Below are 23,573 nucleotides of genomic sequence, written 5' to 3'. Positions count from 1 at the left end.
CGAGACAAATAATTTCATCACGTGGGTTTCTTTTCTAATAAATTGATTATAATTTGTTTACTTCAAAATTGAAATCATCACATGATGACCTACCTTCCATTGATTTTCATTGATTTTGTTTTGATTGGTTGACTAATTTGTTTTGCATAGTGAAATAATAATGCTAATCCAACTACTTTTGTTTACTTATTTTAATAAAATAAATTAGTATTTTGGTGAAATGAACATGAATCCACATATATAAAGGCAATGATTATTTTGTTTTATACTCTTTTTCTCAATTACAAAAATTGAGGAATTCTTGAGTTAATTCAAATGATTAAGGGACTTGACCAGTGAAGATCGGAGAAAGGTAATCACTCGATTTTAAAATCAGCATGCTTAAGACAAGCAAAGAGACGACCGACCTTTTTTTGTAGCTAGATTCTCTACAACTCGATATCTTTTTAAATTTTGAGAAGAATTGCTCTTTGGAGGGTATAGTACGTTGCTCTTAGCCTTATGTCATTGACCGTTATTATGTTAGGGTTGGTGCTCGATTAGCTCCTATGAACATAACAATACTAAGAAAATCTTATATCATGTTTGATTAGCTCTTTTGGGCTCTTTGTATGGTTTTCAATCACTAGTTACTTATTTTCTAGCTCATTTTAATCATGGATATCGTGTGGCCCAGATAAATAATTTGTTTCCCATCATGTAGCTCCTAAGCTTATATCAATTATTGGTTTTTCGTGACCCACTACATGATTAGTAACACATCATTTAGCCTCTTTGATCTTATCTCAATTATTGGTATTACATGACTAAATTCAATGATTAGTTTCATATCATTTAGCTCCTCTGAACATATTTCAACTATTGGTGTATGCTAGAGTTAAATAATCTAGCTATTGATTCAAGTGAGACTTAGCCTCTTAAATAGCTCAACTCTAAAGCATATGTAGACACTATCCTACGAGAGAGTTTACCTCTAGAGTTTTAGTTAGCATCACTTAAGTAATTAGTCTGAATCACGTGTGAGCAACACCTGTCCTTCCAACGTATCTCGATATTATGCAAACCTCTATCCCTTGAAACAAGTTCACTATTATTGGATTGTTGAAAATCATCTAAAGATTCTCCACATAATAATCTAATGCATCAATCTTATCTAGAGCACGACATATATGATATAATTCAATAAAATACTACGTGAGTTGTGTCTATCGAGAAAGTCATAATAAAAAGTTAATTGGCAACCCTTTAAGAGTCTCCACATTGTCTAACAATAGGAGTGATCCATGTGTCTCTACCACCTCATACAATACTGTGTGGATCGTTGTCACTAGTGTAACTTCTAACCATCCCCACATAGTAAGTAGCCCATAAACAACATGAATCATAGCTAGGGTTTCGTAAATTATATAACCAAACAACCTGTCATACTTTCTTGTTCAAAGGTTCACGTGGTATACTTCAGTTAAACAAACTCGAGCCATTACTTCGTTTTGTTTTGTTTTTCTTCTAAATACAATGTAGCCCCATAATTGGTATGGAAATGTTAATTAGTCTATATGATTCTTTTACTAATCTATTCTTATTCTTTTAATTTTTTTACCATGAAAAAATGGTTGGTTTTAGTCACAAATATAATTATTATCCTAATTTTAATACGGGTACTATATAATATGATTTTCTTCCATAAAGGAAAATGGTTCAATTTTTGCAACATCCAAGGGCAATCTATTTTTCAATTTTAAAGACAAAAAAATGTGTTGAAACTGAAAATACTTAAGTTGCTCTAGTACATCTGGAATTTTTGACAACGAGCAATGTGTCAACGAGAATGTTAGGCTCTGTAGAAAGGTGGATTGTGAGATTCCATGTCAGTTGAAGAGAAAAACAAAGCATTATTTATAAAAATGAAAATCTGTGCATTTTAAAAATCTTGAGGGGAAGACTGAAAAGAAAAAACTCAAATAGGATAATATCTACTAATGATAGGCTAGGGTCGTTACAAATTAAGTCTATTCCATCATAAAAAGTTATATCTTTATTTACACTCATGACTCATCACAAAGCCAGAGAAGTTTTGTTCATTGCAGCAGCAAAGAATTATACTTGGTATATATATATATATATGGAATATGTGTATATTCAGCTGAACAGAAGAGCTTACATAATGGATTGAGGGAAAAAAGAACACACTTTGTTCCCCTTCTCATCTAAATACCATAAAAAAACTAAACAATCGCTCAAAAAGAAGCTTATATAGAAGAAGAGGGATGACCATGAAAATGGTGCATAAGATTTTAATCTAAAGAGTATGGCTGAAGGAAGAATTCTTTACCTAAGGCCTCAAAGAATCATCAGTTCTTATTAACCTTTGAGAAGAAGTATAGTGAAAAGAATTAAGTAGAAGAAGGCCAGGCTACTCGTACGTGTTTGTCGATGATTCAACAATGTTTTCGAGCTACTCCCTGCATTATTTGGGGCAAACATGAAGAGCATACAAAAGAAGGTAGGATTATACAGCTTATCAAACTATATCTCTTCCTAATTATGATATCAGATCTTGGAATAGTTTTATCATGAATAAAGCAACTTCAAAGATGATGGAAATTGCAGAAGTTTTAAGGAGCAATATGCACAAACTTAGACTGGCATTTCTTTGGAGTGGCAAAAATTCTGCGAATATGCAAAGGAAACCAATGACTCACCTGACTAAAATCTTGATCCCGATTCGCCGACCATTCTCTCGTTCAACTCGCTAAATACATCTGGACAACCATCCCATTTTCCTTCCTTTCGTGCTTCCCAGTAGCCACCCGTGTATCGGTATGGCCCATCTTCACCTTCTTTATAGAACCATCTGGGTTTCCAACCACTGTCTTGCAACTTCCTAGACTGTGTAGTGGGAGAAAAAATGAATGATAGAAGAAATTTGGGAAGGGAAAAAGAAAGATGAATGTATTAAGCGCAATAAAATATATGTTTCAACTGAAAATCCTGCCTGCCCTGATAGAAAATAAATCATACCAGCTTATGGTCTATATTCAGAAGGGATGGGGTGCTAGTCTTTTGTAGAGACATATAAATCTATCTGAATTCTATATCTCATTTTCTAGATTCAAATCAGTAAAACAGATATTAATCTTTTGCTTCCTATTAGATCCCACATCGGTTGGGGAGAAGAACGAAGCATTTTTTATAAGGGTGTGGAAACCTCTTCCTAACTAGACGTGTTATAAAAACTTTGTCGATAAGTCCAAAAGGAAAAACCCAAATAAGACAATATTTGCTAGTGGTGGACTTAAGGCATTACAAATGGTACCCAGGCGATGTGCCAGCGAGGGGGGCTGAACCCGGAAAGTGGGTGGACACAAGGTGTCCCAGTAAGGATGTTGGGCCCTATAGGGGTGGACATGAGACGGTGTGCCAGCAAGGCGCTAGGTCCTAAAGGGGGTGGATTAGGGAGTCCCACATCGATTGGAAAAGGGAACGAGTGTCAGCGAAGACACTGGGCCGTGAAGAGGAGTGGATTGTGAGATCCCACCATCGGTTGGGGAGGAAAATGAAGCATTGTTTATAAGGTGTGTGAAAACCTCTCCCTACCAGATGCGTTTCAAAAACCTTGAGAGAAAGTCTGAAAGGAAAAGTCCACAGAGGACAATATCTACTTGCGGTGGGCTTGGGGCGTTACAGATCCTTTGGACTTGTGTTACATTGCAGTAATAACTATACCATGGACAACAAGATTAAACTCTACTTTCAACCTACTCACAATATAGCCCTATCAAATGGGCCAGCATAAGTTAACTGCAATGGATATGAGTATATATTTTCAAATCTTACCATTTCTGCATAAATGCAAAAGCATCCGACATGTATTTCAATAATTGCAAAGCCTACAACTAATTGTAGCTTCTTGGACTTACGATTCGCTGTCGTCTCTCCAAGCGTTGTTTCTCAGCATTTGCCTTTTCGTATTCGCCATTTTCCAAATGCCGCTGGTCTGGTCTAAGTCTTGAATCCGTGGGTGGAAGCCTTTCCTTAATCCATGATAAAACGCCAAGGATCAGATAAGATTAAAGAGGACAAGTAAAAGGAAATACAGAGTTGATACATCACATGTACCTTCAGGTCTAGTGTCAGTTCATTAAGAGTGATGGCAAATGAAGTTAAATTGTAACGAGTGAGATTAGGAGGAGGTTTTTCGCTTTTCCACAGCATCGATTCGTCACTTGAAGGCGTATTGCATTTCGGGTTAACACCGCTCTCGCCTTCCACGTAATACATACCTTCATCCCACTTGCCAAATAATGTCGAAACCTTTCGACCATTAGCGTCTTCAACAAATCCATGAACCTAGTGATTAGCCAGGAAAAAAAACATTGAAACAGCTAAACTTGACCAACATTTTGCAAATACGTTGAGGATCAATAACTAGTTAACACTACAATTTACTTCACTACTGGTCGACATTTTGCAGCAAAATCACTAACCTGATGAGGATTTCGATCTAGAATTGAAGGCTCCTTGAACTTAAGTGTGCAAGAATATTCTCTATTGCCTCGTATTTGCATTGTACCATGATGATCACAATATACTTTTCCAAGAATGAGATTATAAATATTTGTTGTGACCTGAAAATCATAAATAGACTTTAGATGTTAATCAAGTATAAGTTAAAATGAATCCAGAAACAGAAAGCACTTTTTATCTCTGTTTTCATCAGTATAAAACCAGTATCTATTCTCACCTTGCTCCATTGAAATAATTCTCCATCATCAAATTCCAGGTTTAGAACTCCAACAGGGTCGAGCTGAATTGAACGACCCCAAAATTTTGATCGGAGGTTGCTGTCACCCCAGAATCTCCATCCTCTACCTTCACAATGGCACGCAATGACCGTCGGGTGATGACTGACCTGAAGTTAAAACATCATTAAAATAACTTGAGTTATGCTTGAGTTAATTTGTAGGGGCTAAAACGAAAAAGAAAGTAATAGCCATGATCATTAGAGACCTTCTCGGAGAAGAAGCGAATCCCTTTTTCGGGAAAGTCAGCTTCATACGTTTCACCAAGCAAAGGGTTGAATGGTTTACAATGTCGTCCTTCAGAGGAAGCGTAACCAGAAACGGCAAATGCAGCAACCTTGAGGACCCTGAGGAAATTGTTCCCCTGGTAATAAATTTCAAGATTAGGCAGAAAAATGAAGCATAACAAAAGAAATAGAGATACGTTTTAAAAGATAGAAACAATGTATAGATGCATAACTTCTCACCTGTCTTCCATATTCATATGCTTGGTCTAAAAGATGAGAATATTCAAGGTCTTCACAACATTTCTGAAGGGATGATATGGGCTCATTGAAATAAACTGGGAGACAAACTCGTGTAAGATCCTTTCCAACATTGTCTTTTATCATAGACCAAAGACTGACTCGTTTCTCTTTCTCCACTGGATCTGGAAGGTTTTTCCTTCTCTCAACATTAACATCAACAGAATTTTCAATGCTCTGTTTGTGGTGCATCTTCTCTACATCGTCCTGTCGACTTCGAAGTTCCTTAACTTTATCTAAGGAATCAGAACCCCCTTCTACTGACCCACAGCTAAGAGTGAGTTCTGAAAAAGATTCATTTGTGTCATAAAAGAAATTTTCATCAACATCTGACCCATCTTCAAGATCTTGTTTCTCAACGTCTTCTGAAGACTCCGTAGTCGTACATTCTGTATAATTACAAAGAAAAAAGTTTCTTAATGATAGATGTTGAGGATTGTTGGTGGGGAGTCACATCGACTAATTAAAGGGTTGATCATGGGTTTATAAGTAAGGAATACATCTCCATTGGTATGAAGCCTTTTGGGGAGACCAAAAGCAAAACCACGAGAGCTTATGCACAAAGTAGACAATATCATACCATTATAGAGGTCCATGGTTCCTAACAATAGAAACCGCTACCAAAGCTGTAAAGACAGTAGAACCATATTCCCTGTATAATAGTATGATTTCCCATGCACCAACTGAACAATATATTCAGCACCTAAGACCTTTTCCTTAAATCTACACAAAGTTGCCCATGGATGTTCAAAATATTGCATTCTGATCAAGAACTTGACCCAAGCAAATGTTATATGCATTGAAATGTTGAGACATGGCGACAAAATGATTATCATCCAAGAGTAAACAATAAACCAGAATAGTTCATATAACAAGCTTACCACTATACTTTCCACTGCATTCGGTGGAAAAATCATGTTTCATCAACTGGTATTCACCATTGTGAATTCCATTAGCTTCAATTTCTATATTAGCTGCCTGCACATTGAATGGAAATCCTTGAAATGAATATTAACTACCCTAACGTAGTTTCTTTTTTTTTCAAACAAGAAACAAAGAATTTCAAGCAGTAATCCTCAAAGCTTTAGAACATGAACGAGCAGATCAAATTAAAATTATGCAGCACCTAAAGAATATAAAATTGAAGTTATATTTTAAACAAAATAACATCATAGTTCCTAAAATTTTTCAACGCTAACAGAGACACCAGTTGATCAATCAACAAATAACTAAGAAGTTACCTCCAGTTCCCTCAAGGTATCAATCAAACAAGATCTTTCTTCCAAAAGTACTTTCAGCTGTCCCTGCATTTCTGAGAATTCAGAGAGGATGATTTGTTCGCAGTCCTTAACAACTGCATCACTGATACCCTCTTCAAGTAAACGCTTCTTGAGTTTCTGAGCGGAAAGAGATAAATCATTTGGTACAAATGGAAGATTATCATTCACAATTTTCAATGGAAATAAGTTTCTGGAAGAGGCTAAAGCTTGTATCCAGGTCACCCTGTCGTTCTTTGATTCCGTTCTCAGATGAAGTGTCTTTGTGGCAGTGAATATATAAAACCGCCGCTCATCTGACTTGCTTTCTCGGAACCGTGAGACCTGCGTGGATACAAAAGATCCTTTCGATGATATCAATTACCAAATGGGTGGATATCATTTGAATAATATCATTACGTTACTTCAATCTCATAATGATATCAACTTAAAAGTATAAATAAAGAACCATTAAAAGTGGCTTGCTTTCCCAGAGAAGAAACCAATTATACTGACTTGTTCAACCTTAACATATTCAAAAATGCATAAAAGGGGCCCCAATTTTTTCCTTAAACAAACCAAAAGGAGCTTGTTGAATGAGGCTTCTCATTACAATGCAAACAAGCAAAACCCGGCTCCATTTCCTCAATCACCGGCAAAATTCTAAGGAACACCCAAAATCAAGCAGCAAAATTCCAGATCTAACAAAGATAAACCCCTGTCTCCTTCTCTTTCATACAATTGAGCGAAAAATCCTGTTTTAGAAATGGAGGATAGAGCTGTCCCACTAATTGTTTCTAGTCCCCACCAGTTTTTCATTTGTAGCGAGATGCCAAGTTTTTTTGTCCCTTCCTTTTAAAAGCTAAGCTCAAAATAACAGTAAAAAGAAATAAAGAAAGAGAGGCAGAGAAATGCCATTGAAAGTGGAACCCATACAAGCCAAACAAAACAATCCAAAATAAAGAATTTGTTTTCCAAAACCAGCTACGTCATCACATTTCCTAAAATAATATTTAACCTACACTCAGATCTTTACGCTCATACTTTTTCCCCAAAACCCATAAACATCAAAAGATTAAACAAATAAAAAACCCTCCCATAGATTCAAAGATTTCAAAAGGAAAATCTTAATCGCCACAAAAAGTGAAATGAAAAAGTTCGTCCCAGTTTTCAGCACTCAATTTGTGGCTAATCATAATATTAAACACCCATGAACAGCAATAGCAGAGAAATAAACAAGGAGGAATATGGAATCATTTGAGTAATTGAAAATTGTAAACAGCAATGACGATTGATCACTGAAGAAACCAGAGGGTAAAAAGCAAGAACATGATGTCAAAACCAGTCGAAATCGAAGATCACAAACCCCAACAATGAAACGGAATCGAGGAACAATGGCAAAGTTCCAATTGAGATGGAAACAAACAAATTCATATACTCAAATCAAAAAACCCCCAAAATTTATAATCGAGAAACTACTATTTCACCTTCAAATGAACTATTCCCCCAGTTTTCTGTCGCTTCCCTCTCGGAAGCCGATTCGTCGAAATCTGTCCGATCAATCGAACATCGTCATCAGGAGATAGAAGGCCGATTTTGGAGTACGATAACACACCATCTCTCAAAACGAACCATCTCGATCTCCATCCCTTGCCGTAATTAGTCCACTTGTATAGAACTCCAGCCACTCTAGTTACAGATCCAGAAACCTGCAGCGAGTTATTATTTGAAAATGCCGGAAGGCTCACCGGCAAGCTTCTACACCGCGACAACGACGAGGCTTCCTCCGGCGACTGGTCGCCGATTCCGCCGCTGAAATTCTCCAGAGAGATACAGCATAGAGGGTGCATCTCCTTAACCCGCATTAGAGTTGTTCTTCGTTTTCTTCAATTGTGGAACGCTATACGAGCGTATCCATCAGCCCTGTTCTCCATTCAAACACTATATCAAAAAAAAAAAAATTATGAGAAATGGAATTAGGTGGTAATTAAAGAGGCAAAACGGGGATTGAAAGTGATGATTGAATAGTAAAAAAAAGAGAGGGGAGGCCACCATTGACGGACCTTCGCAGAGCTCTGAAACTCAGAGGGATTCGACATGAGAGAGAGATGAAATGAAGAACTGAACTGAAGAAAGTGTAGTATTTTGGTTACGAAGGCAAAGGTATTATTTAAAATAACTTAGATTTTATTTTATTTATTTATTTATTTAATTAAAGAGTGGTGGTACAAATATTACTTTTTTGTTTCTTGGGTTGTACTCCATCCCTCCGACTAAATTTTAACTGACTCAACAAAATTACAATTCAATTTATCTTAAAAAAAAAAAAAAATTAGTTTCNAATAAAATTTTATAAAATTTAAATATCAAACATTCACAAGTCATAATGTATTACTAATATAAAATATAGATATAGTACAGACAAACACCTGCATTACAAGGTTTAAAGAACGTTCTACTGTGTAGTTTTCTATTATATCTGGCTGGAACTTAATTTTGTATGTATATTATTACCGTGCTATTATTAGTCCGGTTATGATTTGTGTATTCATATAGCCAAATAAAAGTTTATTAAAATAGAAATTTATAAACCTATAAACCAAATAAAATTAAAAAAAAAAAAAAAAAAAAGTTAGAGATTAAAATAGAATTAAATTGAACTAAAAAGTGGATTTTGTTTTGTGTGAGTAAAATAATATATATTTTAGACTTTTTCTTCGTCTTTTATTTATTTATTTTGACAAAAATAAGATTTTACCATGACTGCAATTTTAGAGAGACGCAAAAGCGAAAGCCTGTAGGGTCGTTTCTGTAACTGGATAACCAGCACTGAAAACCCGTCTTTACATTGGATGGTTTGGTGTTTCTTCATTGCTGCTCCTCCAGTAGATATTGATGGTATTCGTGAACCTGTTTCTGAATCTCTACTTTACAGAAACAATATTATTTCTGGTGCCATTATCGTAAACTATTATCTTTACCATAAAAAATGATTCGAGCAGCTAGCCTGAACTTTTCTGAATCGAGAGAGTTACTTTTGGTATATATAGTCCAGCTCAGATGGGCTTGTCTTAATCAAATATTCTAACTCATCTGAATTTATTTTAATTATAGAGAGCATCCTCCTCCTCCTGCTTGTCAACTATTACAATACCCACAACTCGTAGTTAACGATACATTTTGACTCTTTTTTCGATTGAGAGTTGGACAATTTCAACCACCGACTTGCATTATTTTTATTATATTTTCACACGTTATTTTTATTATTTTTATTATATTTTTATTAAGGTACCTCAAATCCACCTTTGATTTACTTATATTTTCATCATTGTGAATTAGGAATGAATCAGTTTTAGTTGAAGATATAATCCAGTTGGATTGATCTTGACCAGCTTAGTTCGACCAGACTAATCCAATTCCATTGAACCAATCTAACTCATATTTTACCCCGATAAATTTAAATTTAAATCTAATAGGTTAATAATATTTTAAAATTTTATAATTTATCCAAAATTTATTAAAAATAAAATAAAAATTTATAGACAAAATTGAAAGCTTAAAAAGGAAACAAAATTCTTAATTTAACAAAATAATAATAATAATAATAATGGAGTAAACCCTAACTTTTAATTTTTATATAAAGTAGATGAATGAATTTAAAAAATTATTAAAATTAAGAGGTAAACTTTTTTATCTTCTAATTTAAAAAATTAAAGTGTATACAAATTAAAAAACTGGAATATAGTTGGTCAATAATTGTTTCTCGAACTTTTTCTTTTTGAGTTTTACCCTCAAAGCTTTGAAATGTGTATGCTAGAGAGAGATTTTCGCACTCTTATAAAGAGTATTTCATTTTCTTCTCTTTGGGATCTCACAATCCACCCCCAGCATCCGCGCTAGCACACCGCTCGATGTTCACTCCCTTTCGGGACTCAACATCTTCGTTGACACATCATTCGGTATTTGACTCTGATACCATTTGTAACGGTTCAAGCTCACCGCTAGCAGATATTATCCTCTTTGGGTTTTCCCTTTCGGGCTTCCCCTCAAGGCTTTAAAACGCATATGCTAGGGAATGGTTTTCACACCCTTATAAAAGAATATTTTCTTTTCCTTTCCAATCGATGTGGGATCTCACAATCCACTCCTTTAGGGCTCAGCGTCCTCGTTGACACTCGTTACTCTCTACAATCAATGTGGGAAGTAGACCAACATGGCTCAAATTCTCTTTCTTAGACGTTAGACCATAACTATGATATCAATTGATGAAGGACAACAAACCCTCTATCTATTTTTGACAATAGTATGATATCGTTCATTTTGAATGCGAGTTCTCGTGACTTTGTTTTAGATCTGTCCAAACAGTCGATCCTACGAAATTAACCTAACACTAATCAATAACGTTATAATCAAGTCAACTATTAATTTTATTTTGAAAATAAACTTATGTGAAGCATATATTATTATAATCAAGTAATAAAATTCAAAGAATGTGGTATTTTTCTTGAAGGCATAAATGCTCAAATTGAGGCATATTGGACTAAAAAACTTGTCCTTCCCTAGAACTCCGCGTTTGAATGGTGCGTATGCTTAGGATCTAACAATTTTCTTTTACGTTCTTTTTCTTCTTTTGGGAATCAACATGAAATTAATTTTTTTTCTTCTTAAATATGGTATATATTATTGTATTTTTTAAGATATAAGTTCTAGGAATCTTTGATTATGTTCTGATATTTAGGGTTACGGTTAATTAGGAGTTTACGTGATAAATATTTTTCTAATGAGATTCCAGTATTTTATGTATGAATGAACCAATACCACATCCGAATGAGTTCGACTCTTAGAATAAGATGACTAACAAATGCTTAAAAAAATTGAGTGAAAACAAAACATGTTAGAATGGCTCGTGTTGGTCTGTGGGGATAATCTTTAATCTTAAAAGTAAGTATCCGCTAGAGAGAGGTTTCCAAACTCTTATATAGAGTGTTTTGTTCTCCTTCTCAATCGATATGGGATCTCACAGTTATACTTGAAGTATGAAAATCTTGAATATGAATCAAATAAAAAATTAGTTTAAGTTCTATGATTCTTCCCTTTTTACCTTTCTGTGTTCTTTATTCTGAGAGTCACGTAATCTAGCGTTGAACGTATTAAGAAATATGCTGATCGAAGATATCATCGATGATTTTAATAATCTTTTTATAACAACGATATGATTGATGAAGATTTGAATGGATTTATGAAAAGACAACGAAAGATAAAGATGATAGAATCATCTTTCAATTTACTTTTAAAATTTGGAACTATATATATACTATACAATAAGCAAAAGTTGATTTAAAATATAAAAATTTATTACTTAAATCAATGTCTTCCCATTTTTGTTACTTTTTAACCTTTTCACCTAAAGTTATCTTATCAAGTAATATGCATTTAGTCAACCTACCCATTATTAAAATAGTCCTATGAGAAATATTATGAGTTAACCAATCAAATCTCTAACAATGAAAGTGTCATGAGTAACAATACTCAATCTAGCATCGTAGTAGCTGACATAGATTAAGGGTCACTCCTAGTATATCGTAGTAGCTGACATAGCTCAAGGGTCACTCCCAGTATGATTATACAATGTGAGGACTGTAAGTGAAACTGTCACAATTGATCGTACCCTAGATGAGATTAAGGTCATCTGGTTAATATGTGAGGAGTATTTATAGGATCTCAAACTATCTATCAGTAGTGAACCTGTTTTGAAGGGTAGAGTTCGTATAATATCGAGATATGGTAGACACATAGGTAGCTGTTACATGATTATAATTATATGGGAACTACTAAAGAGTCGCCACTAATCTCCAATAGTAAACTATTTTGTGTGACACGATCCATATATATATGTGTTGGAATATTCAAGAGGTCACACATCACTTATTCTCTAAGCTCATATCTGAATTTGAAATATTCATGTGACCCATTCCAAGGATCGATATCATATAGTCTATCTCCCTTAAGTTCATATCTCAATCATTGATATCTCTTAATGATTGGTTTCTCTTCATTGGTATCACACGTCCTACACAATGATTAGTTTATGACAACTAGCTCCATCGAGCTTATATCGACTTTTGGTGTCACAATATCTTACTTCTCTAAGCTCATGCTATACTAAAATTTAGGAAATCTAGTTGTCTTTTAACGTTCTCTTATTAATTATTTGTATCATAGAATGGCAAGGCATGACCTTTGATACCATCCAATAACATGATAGGGTCGCTATTATTTATTTATTTTTATTAATTACACAATTTGAATTTACCATTTTACCCCTCTATTCATTTTTTTTTTAAATCTACGTATTTCGAAGTTGAAAGTTTAGGAACTTATTAGCCAAAAAAAATGGAATATTCTTAAATATATTAAATATTTATAAAGTTCAGAGACTAAATAGATACCGATTTTAAAATTCAAGATCTAAACGTATGATTTAACCATTTTTTTTTAAATGATGCCATTGATGAGGAGTTGGAAAAGTTTGTCTAACCGTACATCGAATATCGAATGGATATGGTCCACCACTAAGCAATGGTTTATGACATTAATTTCATCTTAAACCAACCTCCAACTTACCAAAGGATTAATAATTAAGAATTGACAATTTGGTCTCAACAAGATCAAGAGTGGCAATCAATAGAACAAAAACTTGACCTAAATTCAACTACTTGGTTTCATCATCACAAATTTCATATGCAATAATGTAAAGGGGAAGTAATTATTGTCCACATACACCTACATGGGTTGAAAAATTTTCAAACCCTAATATCTTAGTGGAAAATTATCTTTTTATATATATATATATATATATCAGTCTAAGACTATCGTTGCCCAAGTCCTTCATTAGTAGATATTATCAGTTTTGGTCTGTTACGTATCGTCTTCAGCCTCACAGCTTTAAAACTTATAAGGAATACTTTGTTCCCCTCTCCAACCAATATGAGATCTCACAATCAGAACGCTGACACATTGTTCGGTGTCTGACTTTGATACTATTTGAAACAGCTAAAACCTACCACTAGTAGATATTGTCTGTTTTGACCCTTTACATATCGTTGTCAGCCCCACTGTTTTAAAACTTGTCTACCAAAAAGAAGTCAATGAGTGTAACTTAATTTAGCTAATGTATAAGTCACCTATATTGTGACCTAGTCTACTAAATACTCATCTTGTAAGGATTATTGTAGCTATCATGTTGTCCTAAAGCGATCCTCTCTTTATATCTCTTTTAACATATTGCGAGGAATGTTTGAGAGTTGGATTATGTCGATTTGAGACATTTTTTAGTTACAGTTCAGTTGTTCGGGTCGTAGATTTTTTTCAACTCAAATAATTCTTATTAAATAATGAACTCAACTCAACTTAACCCATTCTTTGTCGTGAACTCAACCCAACCTAAATAAGTTATAACTCAATCCAACCGTGAGTTGATTGAATTTTCTGAGTTATCGAATTTTTTTTGAACATCCCCTTTGTTAGACCAATAAATTGAAGTTTTATCTTCGAAAAAAAGGTTTTGTGTATCCGTGATAGTCGATTCTTTCATATCCACTACTCGTTCATAACAATCCTTTTTCTAATTTAGGAGTAGCATTCAAAAAAAGCTACCTACCATATAATTGCAAAATCAAACCACTAACCTTTTGCACACAATGAATTATAAATGTCATAAATTATTTCTACTTTTCAACTCAATTTAATGATCTAAAACTAGCTCAAATGAATTCTTTCAACTAACATGATCAATATGGTCGATGATTAATTGTTTGATTAAATCCATAAACATTATTAAAAAGTTCATTACCAATATTTTACAAATAACTTGTCATACTAATTAGGGTATATACGGGTTGGATTGGAAAAATCTTTTAGACCAACCCGAAATTTTGAGTAGGTCGGATTGGTGATATAATCAATCTAAATAGAGTCCACAACCCAATCCAACTTAACCCTATATTTTCACCGATTGTTTCAGATATCAAACATTTACAAGTTATAATGCATCACTAAGATCGGTTAAACGTTACTTATTCTTAATTTTTTTTTTAAATATTGGTAGAGTAGGGTTGTAACCCTATTTATTGGGTTAACCTAACAAAAAAAAAAAAAAAAAATGTCAATTCCCAAACCAAACGGACAAAAAAAAAATGTAACCCAACTCATTATTCATGGTTTAGATTGAATAGTCCAAATTGATCCGGTTATCTAATCACATGAACGTTCTAAAATAAGAAAAAAAATATACTGACAAATGCGTTCTATATATAAAAGTTTTCATGTGAATTTGTTTATGGATAGGACACATTGGAAGTTAGGAATCTCACATTTTGTATACAAAAATTATTAAAACCATAACATAAATATCTCCGAAAGTTGGTAGGCCTTTTGAAACAAAACATGAACTATTCAAGATATGGATTAGTCTCCTTTGTAAAGCAAATGAATAGCAACAAATTGAGAGAACAAAATTGATATCCATTTGTATGTTAAGGACCCAATTAATTTGATTGCTTTCTAATTTAATATCATGTTTCCCAACGCTCTTAGATTGGTATAAAGATAGAAAATGATGTGGAAATTGTTGCTCATCCACGCACTTTGTAGCCCTACCTGCCCCCTTCTAATACCTATTTCTATATCTTCATTCACATAATCAAAATTAGGTTGGGCTTAATGCATATGGATGTTTTTCTTGTATGATCGTAGATGAATGTGATGTTCGTGTATTCATTTGTTATGCACACTGAAAATATGATCGGATTGTAAATAATTGAAAGTTGCATCCTTCTTCTTCGTGACTCTACCATTTTGTAGAGATCTCTATATAATGGCTAATTTTTCAATTTGCTGAGGTATCAGATAAAAGTGTCGTTCGTCTGATATCATTTATACCCATGCTATGAATTCAGAATTCGGAATTGGCACCTGATGACCCCAACATTTCCCTGCAACATAGTTATGTTATCTACTCCTCGATTCTTAAGAGTGAAGACTATCATCACAGATCAACACAAGTCCTTCCGACTCACATGTTTTGTCCTCACTCACTTGCATTCCATGAAAATTTCTAGGAGATCACCTGACTTATAATTACTCTAAATAAAACACAATTAATCATTGAGTTCCTAATATTGCTCACCTAAAAGGAAAGTGTGTTTTATTGGTATAGATAGTAACTTTTATTTTCTTTAAGTATTTCTTAGTCATTCTATCGTCAAAATCACTCTTATCTAGATGTGGTCTCGATTCATTCATGTACCCCTCTTTTACTCAGATGTCACAATTAGATTATTATCTTTTGAATGGGTGATTTCATGCTATGAAGATCGATTAGTGTTTCATACGTACCAAAATCAATTTATAAAAAAAGGAATAGTTTTATGCTTGAAAATCTTTTGTTTTTTTTTTTTTTTTTTTTAAATTATATATTCTCATTATTAATATATATTAAAATATTTGAAAATGTAAATAAAACATTCACATCTGACACAAACATGAATTAACATATGAATTTTATTGACAGTACATAATCTCTGTTTTTTTGTTAATTAATTAGTCGTTCTAATCAGTTTTTGGTTTTAGAATCTCTTCACTTTCAATAATTTAGCATCAGACAAGATTGGACTTATTGATATTCTTGAAGAAAGAATAATAAATAATATTACCCACTAAACGAATACAACTAACCCGAGCAGATAGATGAACTCTAATAATATTTGTAACACCCTAATAAATGAGATATATATCAATAAAATGAGACAATATCTGAATCAAAGTGATCTTGAAGATAGGATGATTAAAAAAAACTTAAAAGAATTGAAACTGATATCTATACCCAAAAAAAAATACATTTTTTTTTTTTCTTTTCGGAGGCTTAATCCTATGAAATTCATCACTAAATTTACTTTGCTTATAGCAATTTAGTAAAGATTCAAGTTGGTTCGCACGATTGGAGGCATCAAGTGCTGAATTTGATTTTCTGAACAATAATTTTATTAAATAGTTGATCTCAAAGTTATGACTAAAAGAAATTGATAGTTACAACATAAATCAACATGGTGCACCTTCCTTTTTGGTAACTTAATCCTAGGAAGTGGTCACGTAAAACTTTTTCTAAAAAGCATATGAGTGAGTACAAAACATATTAAAAGAACTCGTGTTAGTCTGTGAGGATAATCTCGACTCTTAAAAGCAATTCAAAACAAGCCAATAATGTGACCATATCACACGTGATGCAAGAGAATGTCAGAATCATCCCGTGATCTTAAAGTTATTAAATTATCATTAAAAATAACTAAAAGAAATTAATAGTTACTATCTAAATCAACATGGTGCCCCCTTATTTTTCGATAGCTCAATCATAAAAAGTAACATCCTAAAAATTTTTCTTAAGGAACATAGTAAGGACAAAATATGATAAAAAAAGACTTGTGTTGGTTTATGGGGGATAATTTTGACTCTGAGAAGCAATTCAAGACAAATCGGTAACGTGACCATGTCTCAGAGGATGCAATAGAATCTCATAATCATCCGGTAATCTCGAAGTTATAAAATTATCATTAAAAGTTACTACCTAAATCAACATGGTGTCCCTCCTTTTCGATAACTCAATCATAGGAAGTGACCTCCTAGAAACTTTTCTAACGAAAATACGAGTGAACACAAAACATGCTTAAAAAATCCTGATTCTCTATGGGGATAATCTTTATTCTAAGAAATAATTCAAGACGAGCAGATAACATAACCATATCGTAGAAGAAGTAAGAGAATGTCAGAATCATCTAACGTTAAATCCAGATCCAAATCGTTATCCAAATTCTCGTCATTTTATCATTATAAACCGAAACCCTATCCTAGAGTGAGTGGATTATGTATTAATAAGAGTAAAAGCAAAATAAAATCACAATCACAAACCCCAAAAGATAAGGTTGTCATCACTTTGAGAGACCAAAGCAATGTGCACCAATTTTTGTTTGTTTAATCTCTTAATCTAAACCCATGTGTTTGTGTTTAAGTTTGTACTTAACTTTTCTCTTTTCTTTTCAATTCTGACCCACAATTGCTTAATATATACTTAGTCACATTCAGAAGTCTCTTCCAAGTGCTCATAGATATTCAAACTCTACACTTCACAGCCACTAATTCAAAGTCAATATAAACACAAATGTTTATCTCTTTCTTTATAAAAAATCCAACTTTTTGCTAACAAGTCTTTTTCTCCATTATGTTTGAGAGCTGCATGCATTAATCGAAATGGACAAAATGTTTGTTCTATACCATCTTTATGATATTATCTGGTGGGGTTGTCTTTTGGAGGTTGAGGATTCACAACATGAACACAAATTATACAATATTTTGTAAGAATTCTTAGCATATTTATTAGTTTCAGCATTTTTGGTGCCTTTATACATAAGAAAATTGGCCCAATTATGTGTATGAAGCTTAGAAAAACCTTAAACCTATTCCATGGATACTCGTTGACTACCACGATTCAACAATTGTGAGTGTCAGGGACGAGTCATCAATCATTAAACTGGGTATCTATGTCTTATATGACTCTCACTATTAAAACTGGTATGATATGCTAATCGTTGAGAATTTTTATGAAGGTTTGGTTCAAGAGTATTTTTGGTATATTCTCCACTTCAATTCATAAATCTATCGGATTCATTTGGCTCATCTCCCATATTGGTATATTCTCTCTATTGGTATATTAATCATCTTGATTCATGTATGAGCATTAGTGCTGCTTTGATTTATGTATATTAACATTGTTATAGTGATCAGCTACCACCCGTGGGTATAGGAGAATTTCTTCTCTCTAAACCACGTAAATTTTTGTGTCTCTTATGTTTAATTTCTGTTCGTGGGTGTGTGAGTGCGATCGATATTGCTTATGTTTCTGCTACAACCATTGGTATCAGAATATTTTGATTATGGAATTAGGATACAACAATTGGTATCGTAGCATTTTAGTTATTGTATTTGGTCACGACACTAATTAGTGTCTTATTCGACTCTCAATCAATACAAAACGTATATTGTGAACTAACATATCGAAGTTCAAATCTTCGCCCTATAAAATGTCAAAAGATTAAAAGGGCCAAAGTTTTAGAAGTATTAAAATATGACCTTTTGAAGGAATAATTTTCTTAATGAGGCAAGCTTTAGGTACACAAAAATCTATATTATAACCTTAATTAGATTTGGGTTCCCCTATGGGTTATCCACCTTAAAAGTGGCAAATACACATGGGGTTGTAGTCACACCCTCACCTAGTATTTTGTTCATTATTCAAAAAGGCTAATAAACATGCTTCCCCACCACCTCATAGTGAAAAGATTTTTAAGAAAAGAGACATTTTCATTCCTTTCTCCCCATTTTTACAAAAATATTTGACGAAAATTTGAACATAAAATACTTTTATATCAAGTCATTGTCACGTTGTTTCTGCATCAAATTTAATTAGAAGTGTTCGTATGACCCGAGAACTCAACCGACTCGAATTACACAAATCAAACTATAAAGATTAGGTTGGGTTAGATTTTTTTTTCTTTTCTTGTTTGGGCTGGGTTGAATTTTTAGAAAGCTGAAAATTTAGGTCGATTCTCAGGTTAACATTTTTTTTAGTCACATCAACTTGACCAACCCAAAACTATTGTGAAGATTAAGACTATATTGTCACATTGCTTTCACGTCAAATTTAATTAGAAGGGTTCATAGGACTTGAGAATTCAACCAACTCGGACTACCCAACTCAAATCATAAAGATTAGGTTGAGTTAAACTTTAGATCCATTTGTGGGTTAAAACATTTTTTTTTTAGTCAAATCAGCTTGACCAATCCAAGAATAGGGCTACAACGCTACCTAGCCCCTACGGTACTTTATTATGAAAGTTAAGAATATTTGACGTTTGTAATTGTGACTTGTAATTTTTTATATTTAAGATTTATAAGATTTTAGTTACTAATATAACGTATGTGTTAAATGTTAGACGAACACGACTCTCCACAATGGTATGATATTGTCCACTTTGAGCATAAGCTCTCATGGCTTTGCTTTGGGCTTCCCAAAAGCAAAGCCATGAGAGCTTATGCTCAAAGTGGACAATATCATACCATTGTGGAGAGTCGTGTTCGTCTAACATGGTATCAGAGCCATGCCCTAAACTTAGCCGTGTCAATAGATTGGCAAATCCTCGAATGTCGAACAAAGGACTCCAAAAAAGAAAAAAGGAGTCAAGCCTCCTCGAAGGTATGAAGGCAGTCAAAAATGACTAAGACTCCAAAGGAGTCAAGCCTCGATTAAGGGGAGGCGTGCTTTGTTCGAGGGGAGGTGTTGGATGATGAAAGTCTCACATCGGTTAATTTAGGGAATGATCATGACTTTATAATCAAAGCAATACACTCTCCATTAGTATGAGGTCTTTTGGGGAAGCCCAAAGCAAAGCTATGAGAGTTTATGCTCAAAGTGGACAATATCATACTATTGTGGAGAGTCGTGTTCATCTAACAGTAAATACGTAGAATTCTTTTAAAATAATAATAACAAAAGAACAATCGGATAATCCAATCCGAAAAAAATATAGAGTTTAGTGGTAAACTCTATCAGGTTTCTTGGGTCACCAACTCAACCAACTCGAAATTTCGAGTTCAACCCGTGTGCACCACTGATTTTTAATTTCAAAATCAATAATGCAATTTTTCTTTCTTTTTTATGATCATGAAAGTTAGTATTAGATTGGAAGCAAAGTTATTTGTTAATATTATATTGAATTGAGTGAATAATAGATACCATTTATTATGAATCTTTGGATTCGGTATTGTTTTGATTGACCCCAATGTCCGAAATACATATACATATCAATTACTTTTTGAGATTTTAAATAATTGCATTTTCCTTCTCTCTCTTCAACGGATCTCTGAGTTGTAAAATGGCGTAGTCCCATCTCTTTGTGTCTATGTTCCTTGGTAATACCTCATTAAACTATTTCCATATGCTACTTTTACAAAGTGGGAGGCAGAGTGTGTGTGAGAATCATATCATATCCTACTATTATATACAAAAATATCTCGTTTCTAGCATTCATTTTCTAATGATTCGTGAGATCTTGCATCGATTGGAGAAGGGAACAAACTATTTCTTATAAGGGTGTGGAAACCTCTTCTTAGTAGACACGTTTTATAACTGTGAGGCTTACAACGATACGTAACCGGCTAAAATAGACAATGTCGACTAATGGTGAATTTGGGCTGCTACAATTGGTATGAGAACCAAACACCGGGCAATGTGCCAGCAAGAACATTGGGCCCCCAAAGAGGGTGGATTGTGAGATACCACATTGGTTGAAGAGGAGAACAAAACATTCCTTATAAGGGTGTGGAAACCTCTCTCTAAGAGACGCGTTTTAAAATCGTGAGGCTGACAACGATACGTAACGAACTAAAACGAACAATATCTAGTAGGAGTGAGCGTGGGTTGGGTTGTTACACGATTCATATCTATGATTCAAAATTCAGATTGAGTCACTGAAAAGAAAAGTGCAACTTTGTTGGTATAGGTAGCAACTTTCAATTCTTTTAAATTCTTCTTAGTCATTATATTCTCAAGATCGCTCTCATTCAAATATGATCTCGGTTCATTCATGTATCTCTTTATATGTGTGATGTTATGATCACTTCTTTCATATCAGCTTAGATGACACTATTTTGTATATGATTCTATAATGTATCGAACAATCAATTTCTAGTTCACACATACCATGATGGATTCAAATGCATTGCAGTTGAAATGTATAAGAATGAGAATTAGGGTGCAATGATATTTGAATTTTTTAACCAATAATATTAATTTTATTGTTTAAGATTGGATTTCAATTTGATCTTTATAATTAGGTTTCAAAAGTATAATTATAGTTTTCCTCTCTACTAGATGTGAGATCTCACAATCTACCCCTTTAGAGTCTAATGTTTTCGTTGGCACTCGTCCCCAATCGATGTGTTATCCTCTAATCCACCATCTTCGAGGACCAGCATTCTTGTTGGCACACCGCTTCGTGTTCACTCTCCTTCGAGGCTCAGCATCCTCGCTAGCACATCGCTCAATGTCTGGCTCTGGTTCCCCTTAAGGTTTTAGAAATGTGTCTATTAAGGAGAGGTATCCTCATTTTTGTAAAGAATGTTCGGTTCTCCTTCCTAACCAAGGTGAGATCTCACAATGGTTTAATTAACTGATCTCTCGAATATTTTTGTGATTACTAGATGTGTTCATTACCGTACCCAATTTCTTCGAACGTGGCATAAACAATTGTAGTAGGGTCGCCCCAACCCCATAAGTCCACAACTCTTTCAAGTTGGTATACTATAGGTATGATGGAAATTGTGAAACAAAAAGGAATAATTAAGCATTGGTTGAAGGTCGGAAAGATAGCAACAATAGGCTATCAAATCCATGCTTCTAAAGTACTTAACAATCACCAAATTTTGGTCCATAATATCATTTCTCAACAACATTGCTTAGTGGAAAGGCTCCACCTCCCCCATGGTCCTTAAATTCCTCCAAATTGGCCTTTCAATTCCATGTTCTCTCCACATGTTAACCACTGACAAGCCAGCAATGGTAGGTTCATCTTCAAGGAGATCAACAATTTGTGTGTTTTTTTGTTCCCAAACTTTGCTTCTTTATTTATTTTTAAGTTTTTCATACACAACTTTTTAGGAGATTTGATTAATAAGGACTCAAGAAGTACCACTTTTTTTGTTTTAAAAAAATATTTGTGCGTTTGAAATCCGTTAGAGAAGAGAATGAAACATTTCTTATAATGGTGTGGAAACCTCTTTCTCGTAGACGCGTTTTAAAACTGTTAGGTTGACGGCGATACGTAACGAGTTAAAGCGGACAATATCTAGTAGCGGTGAGCTTGGGTTGTGCAACAACAAGTTTTATGATGTTCATATCGACCTATTATGCGCTTCTGCATCTAGCATTGGGTAGATCTCATACAATAACTATCCTAGCTCTACCTATCTTTTGTTTCATTTCTTCTTAAACAATCATAAACACTTTTTTTTTTAATCATGGATCAATGTATATTTCTCAATAATCTCATTTTTCAATTATTCAACCATGGAGCCATAAAATTTCTCAATTCTAACCCAAGGTACTTATTAGATCTAATAGAATTATTTTGCATTTCAGTGACCAATGAACTCACCAACAAAACTATGTGTTACAAATAGCATCATATCATAAACTTAAGATTTTGAGTGGATGGAAAGTTTAATATAATATAAGAACTAGAGATCATGTGTTCATATTTTCTCTAAAACAAAATCGTTTGAGTTGATGGGTGATTTAATATGATATCAAATCTAGACGTTCTTTGAATCAATATTGATACCGTTTTAAATTGTCCATCAACCCAAAAACTAAGAACGTATGGATTATGTTTGATTTAATTGATTGGTTTTTTTTCTTTTTCCACACTCCATTATTGAAATTGCCTCTTTTCAACTTTTTGGCAGAAGTGGGAAATTTGTAGCTGAATTATTGATAAAGATCATCCTTTCACAGTTTATACAGTTCATCAAAATTCATTGTCTTTCCTAATTATTCACACTTTCAATTTTTAAAAAGAAAAAAAAAATGAAATTATAATAGAAATGGTAGTTCATATTCTAAAGTTTTACTGTTCATGAATCATGAGAAAAAAAAAGAGTAAAAAACCCAAAGTGATTGATGAACGAGGCCCCCATGTTGTCAGTGGTAATCACATGAGTTTTTTTAATTGTTAACTTCAAAAAGTTGGGTTAAAAATTTGGAAGAAAACCATTTACCACCAACTTTTTATTCATTCGAGAGGTTTTTCGTCTTTCCATTTTTGTTCGTCCCCAAACTAAATCATTTTTCGATCTAGGGAAGAATAATTTTATTTAGATGGTTT

General features: G+C 33.6%; 1 protein-coding gene across 3 annotated transcripts; it reads right to left on the bottom strand.

Annotated features, from left to right (window-relative positions):
• Positions 1–2,081: 2,081 nt before the first annotated feature.
• LOC111500245 (oxysterol-binding protein-related protein 2A-like) lies at positions 2,082–8,730 on the bottom strand. Of its 3 annotated transcripts, none has more exons than XM_023151946.1 (12): positions 8,646–8,730; positions 8,070–8,523; positions 6,568–6,927; positions 6,208–6,304; positions 5,270–5,715; positions 5,011–5,166; positions 4,745–4,912; positions 4,488–4,628; positions 4,120–4,350; positions 3,921–4,034; positions 2,703–2,889; positions 2,082–2,462 (listed from the first exon to the last, which is right to left on the bottom strand). In XM_023151946.1, exons 2-11 carry the CDS (start codon positions 8,445–8,447, stop codon positions 2,707–2,709), a joined length of 2,274 nt encoding a protein of 757 aa, XP_023007714.1. In that variant the 5' UTR covers positions 8,448–8,523; positions 8,646–8,730; the 3' UTR covers positions 2,082–2,462; positions 2,703–2,706. The 3 variants fall into 3 exon arrangements, 2 of the variants coding, with proteins under 2 accessions (XP_023007714.1, XP_023007715.1); XM_023151947.1 differs by having other exon boundaries at positions 8,635–8,709; XR_002721060.1 differs by lacking the exon at positions 2,082–2,462 and having other exon boundaries at positions 2,752–2,889; positions 3,921–4,029.
• Between the last annotated feature and the right edge of the window lie 14,843 nt (positions 8,731–23,573).

Source organism: Cucurbita maxima, unplaced genomic scaffold (assembly GCF_002738345.1).
Source record: "Cucurbita maxima cultivar Rimu unplaced genomic scaffold, Cmax_1.0 Cma_Scf00028, whole genome shotgun sequence".
In the NCBI taxonomy this organism is placed as follows: domain Eukaryota; kingdom Viridiplantae; phylum Streptophyta; class Magnoliopsida; order Cucurbitales; family Cucurbitaceae; genus Cucurbita; species Cucurbita maxima.
The sequence above is the reverse complement of the archived record's forward strand: the minus strand, read 5'-3'. Positions and strand labels throughout refer to the sequence as shown.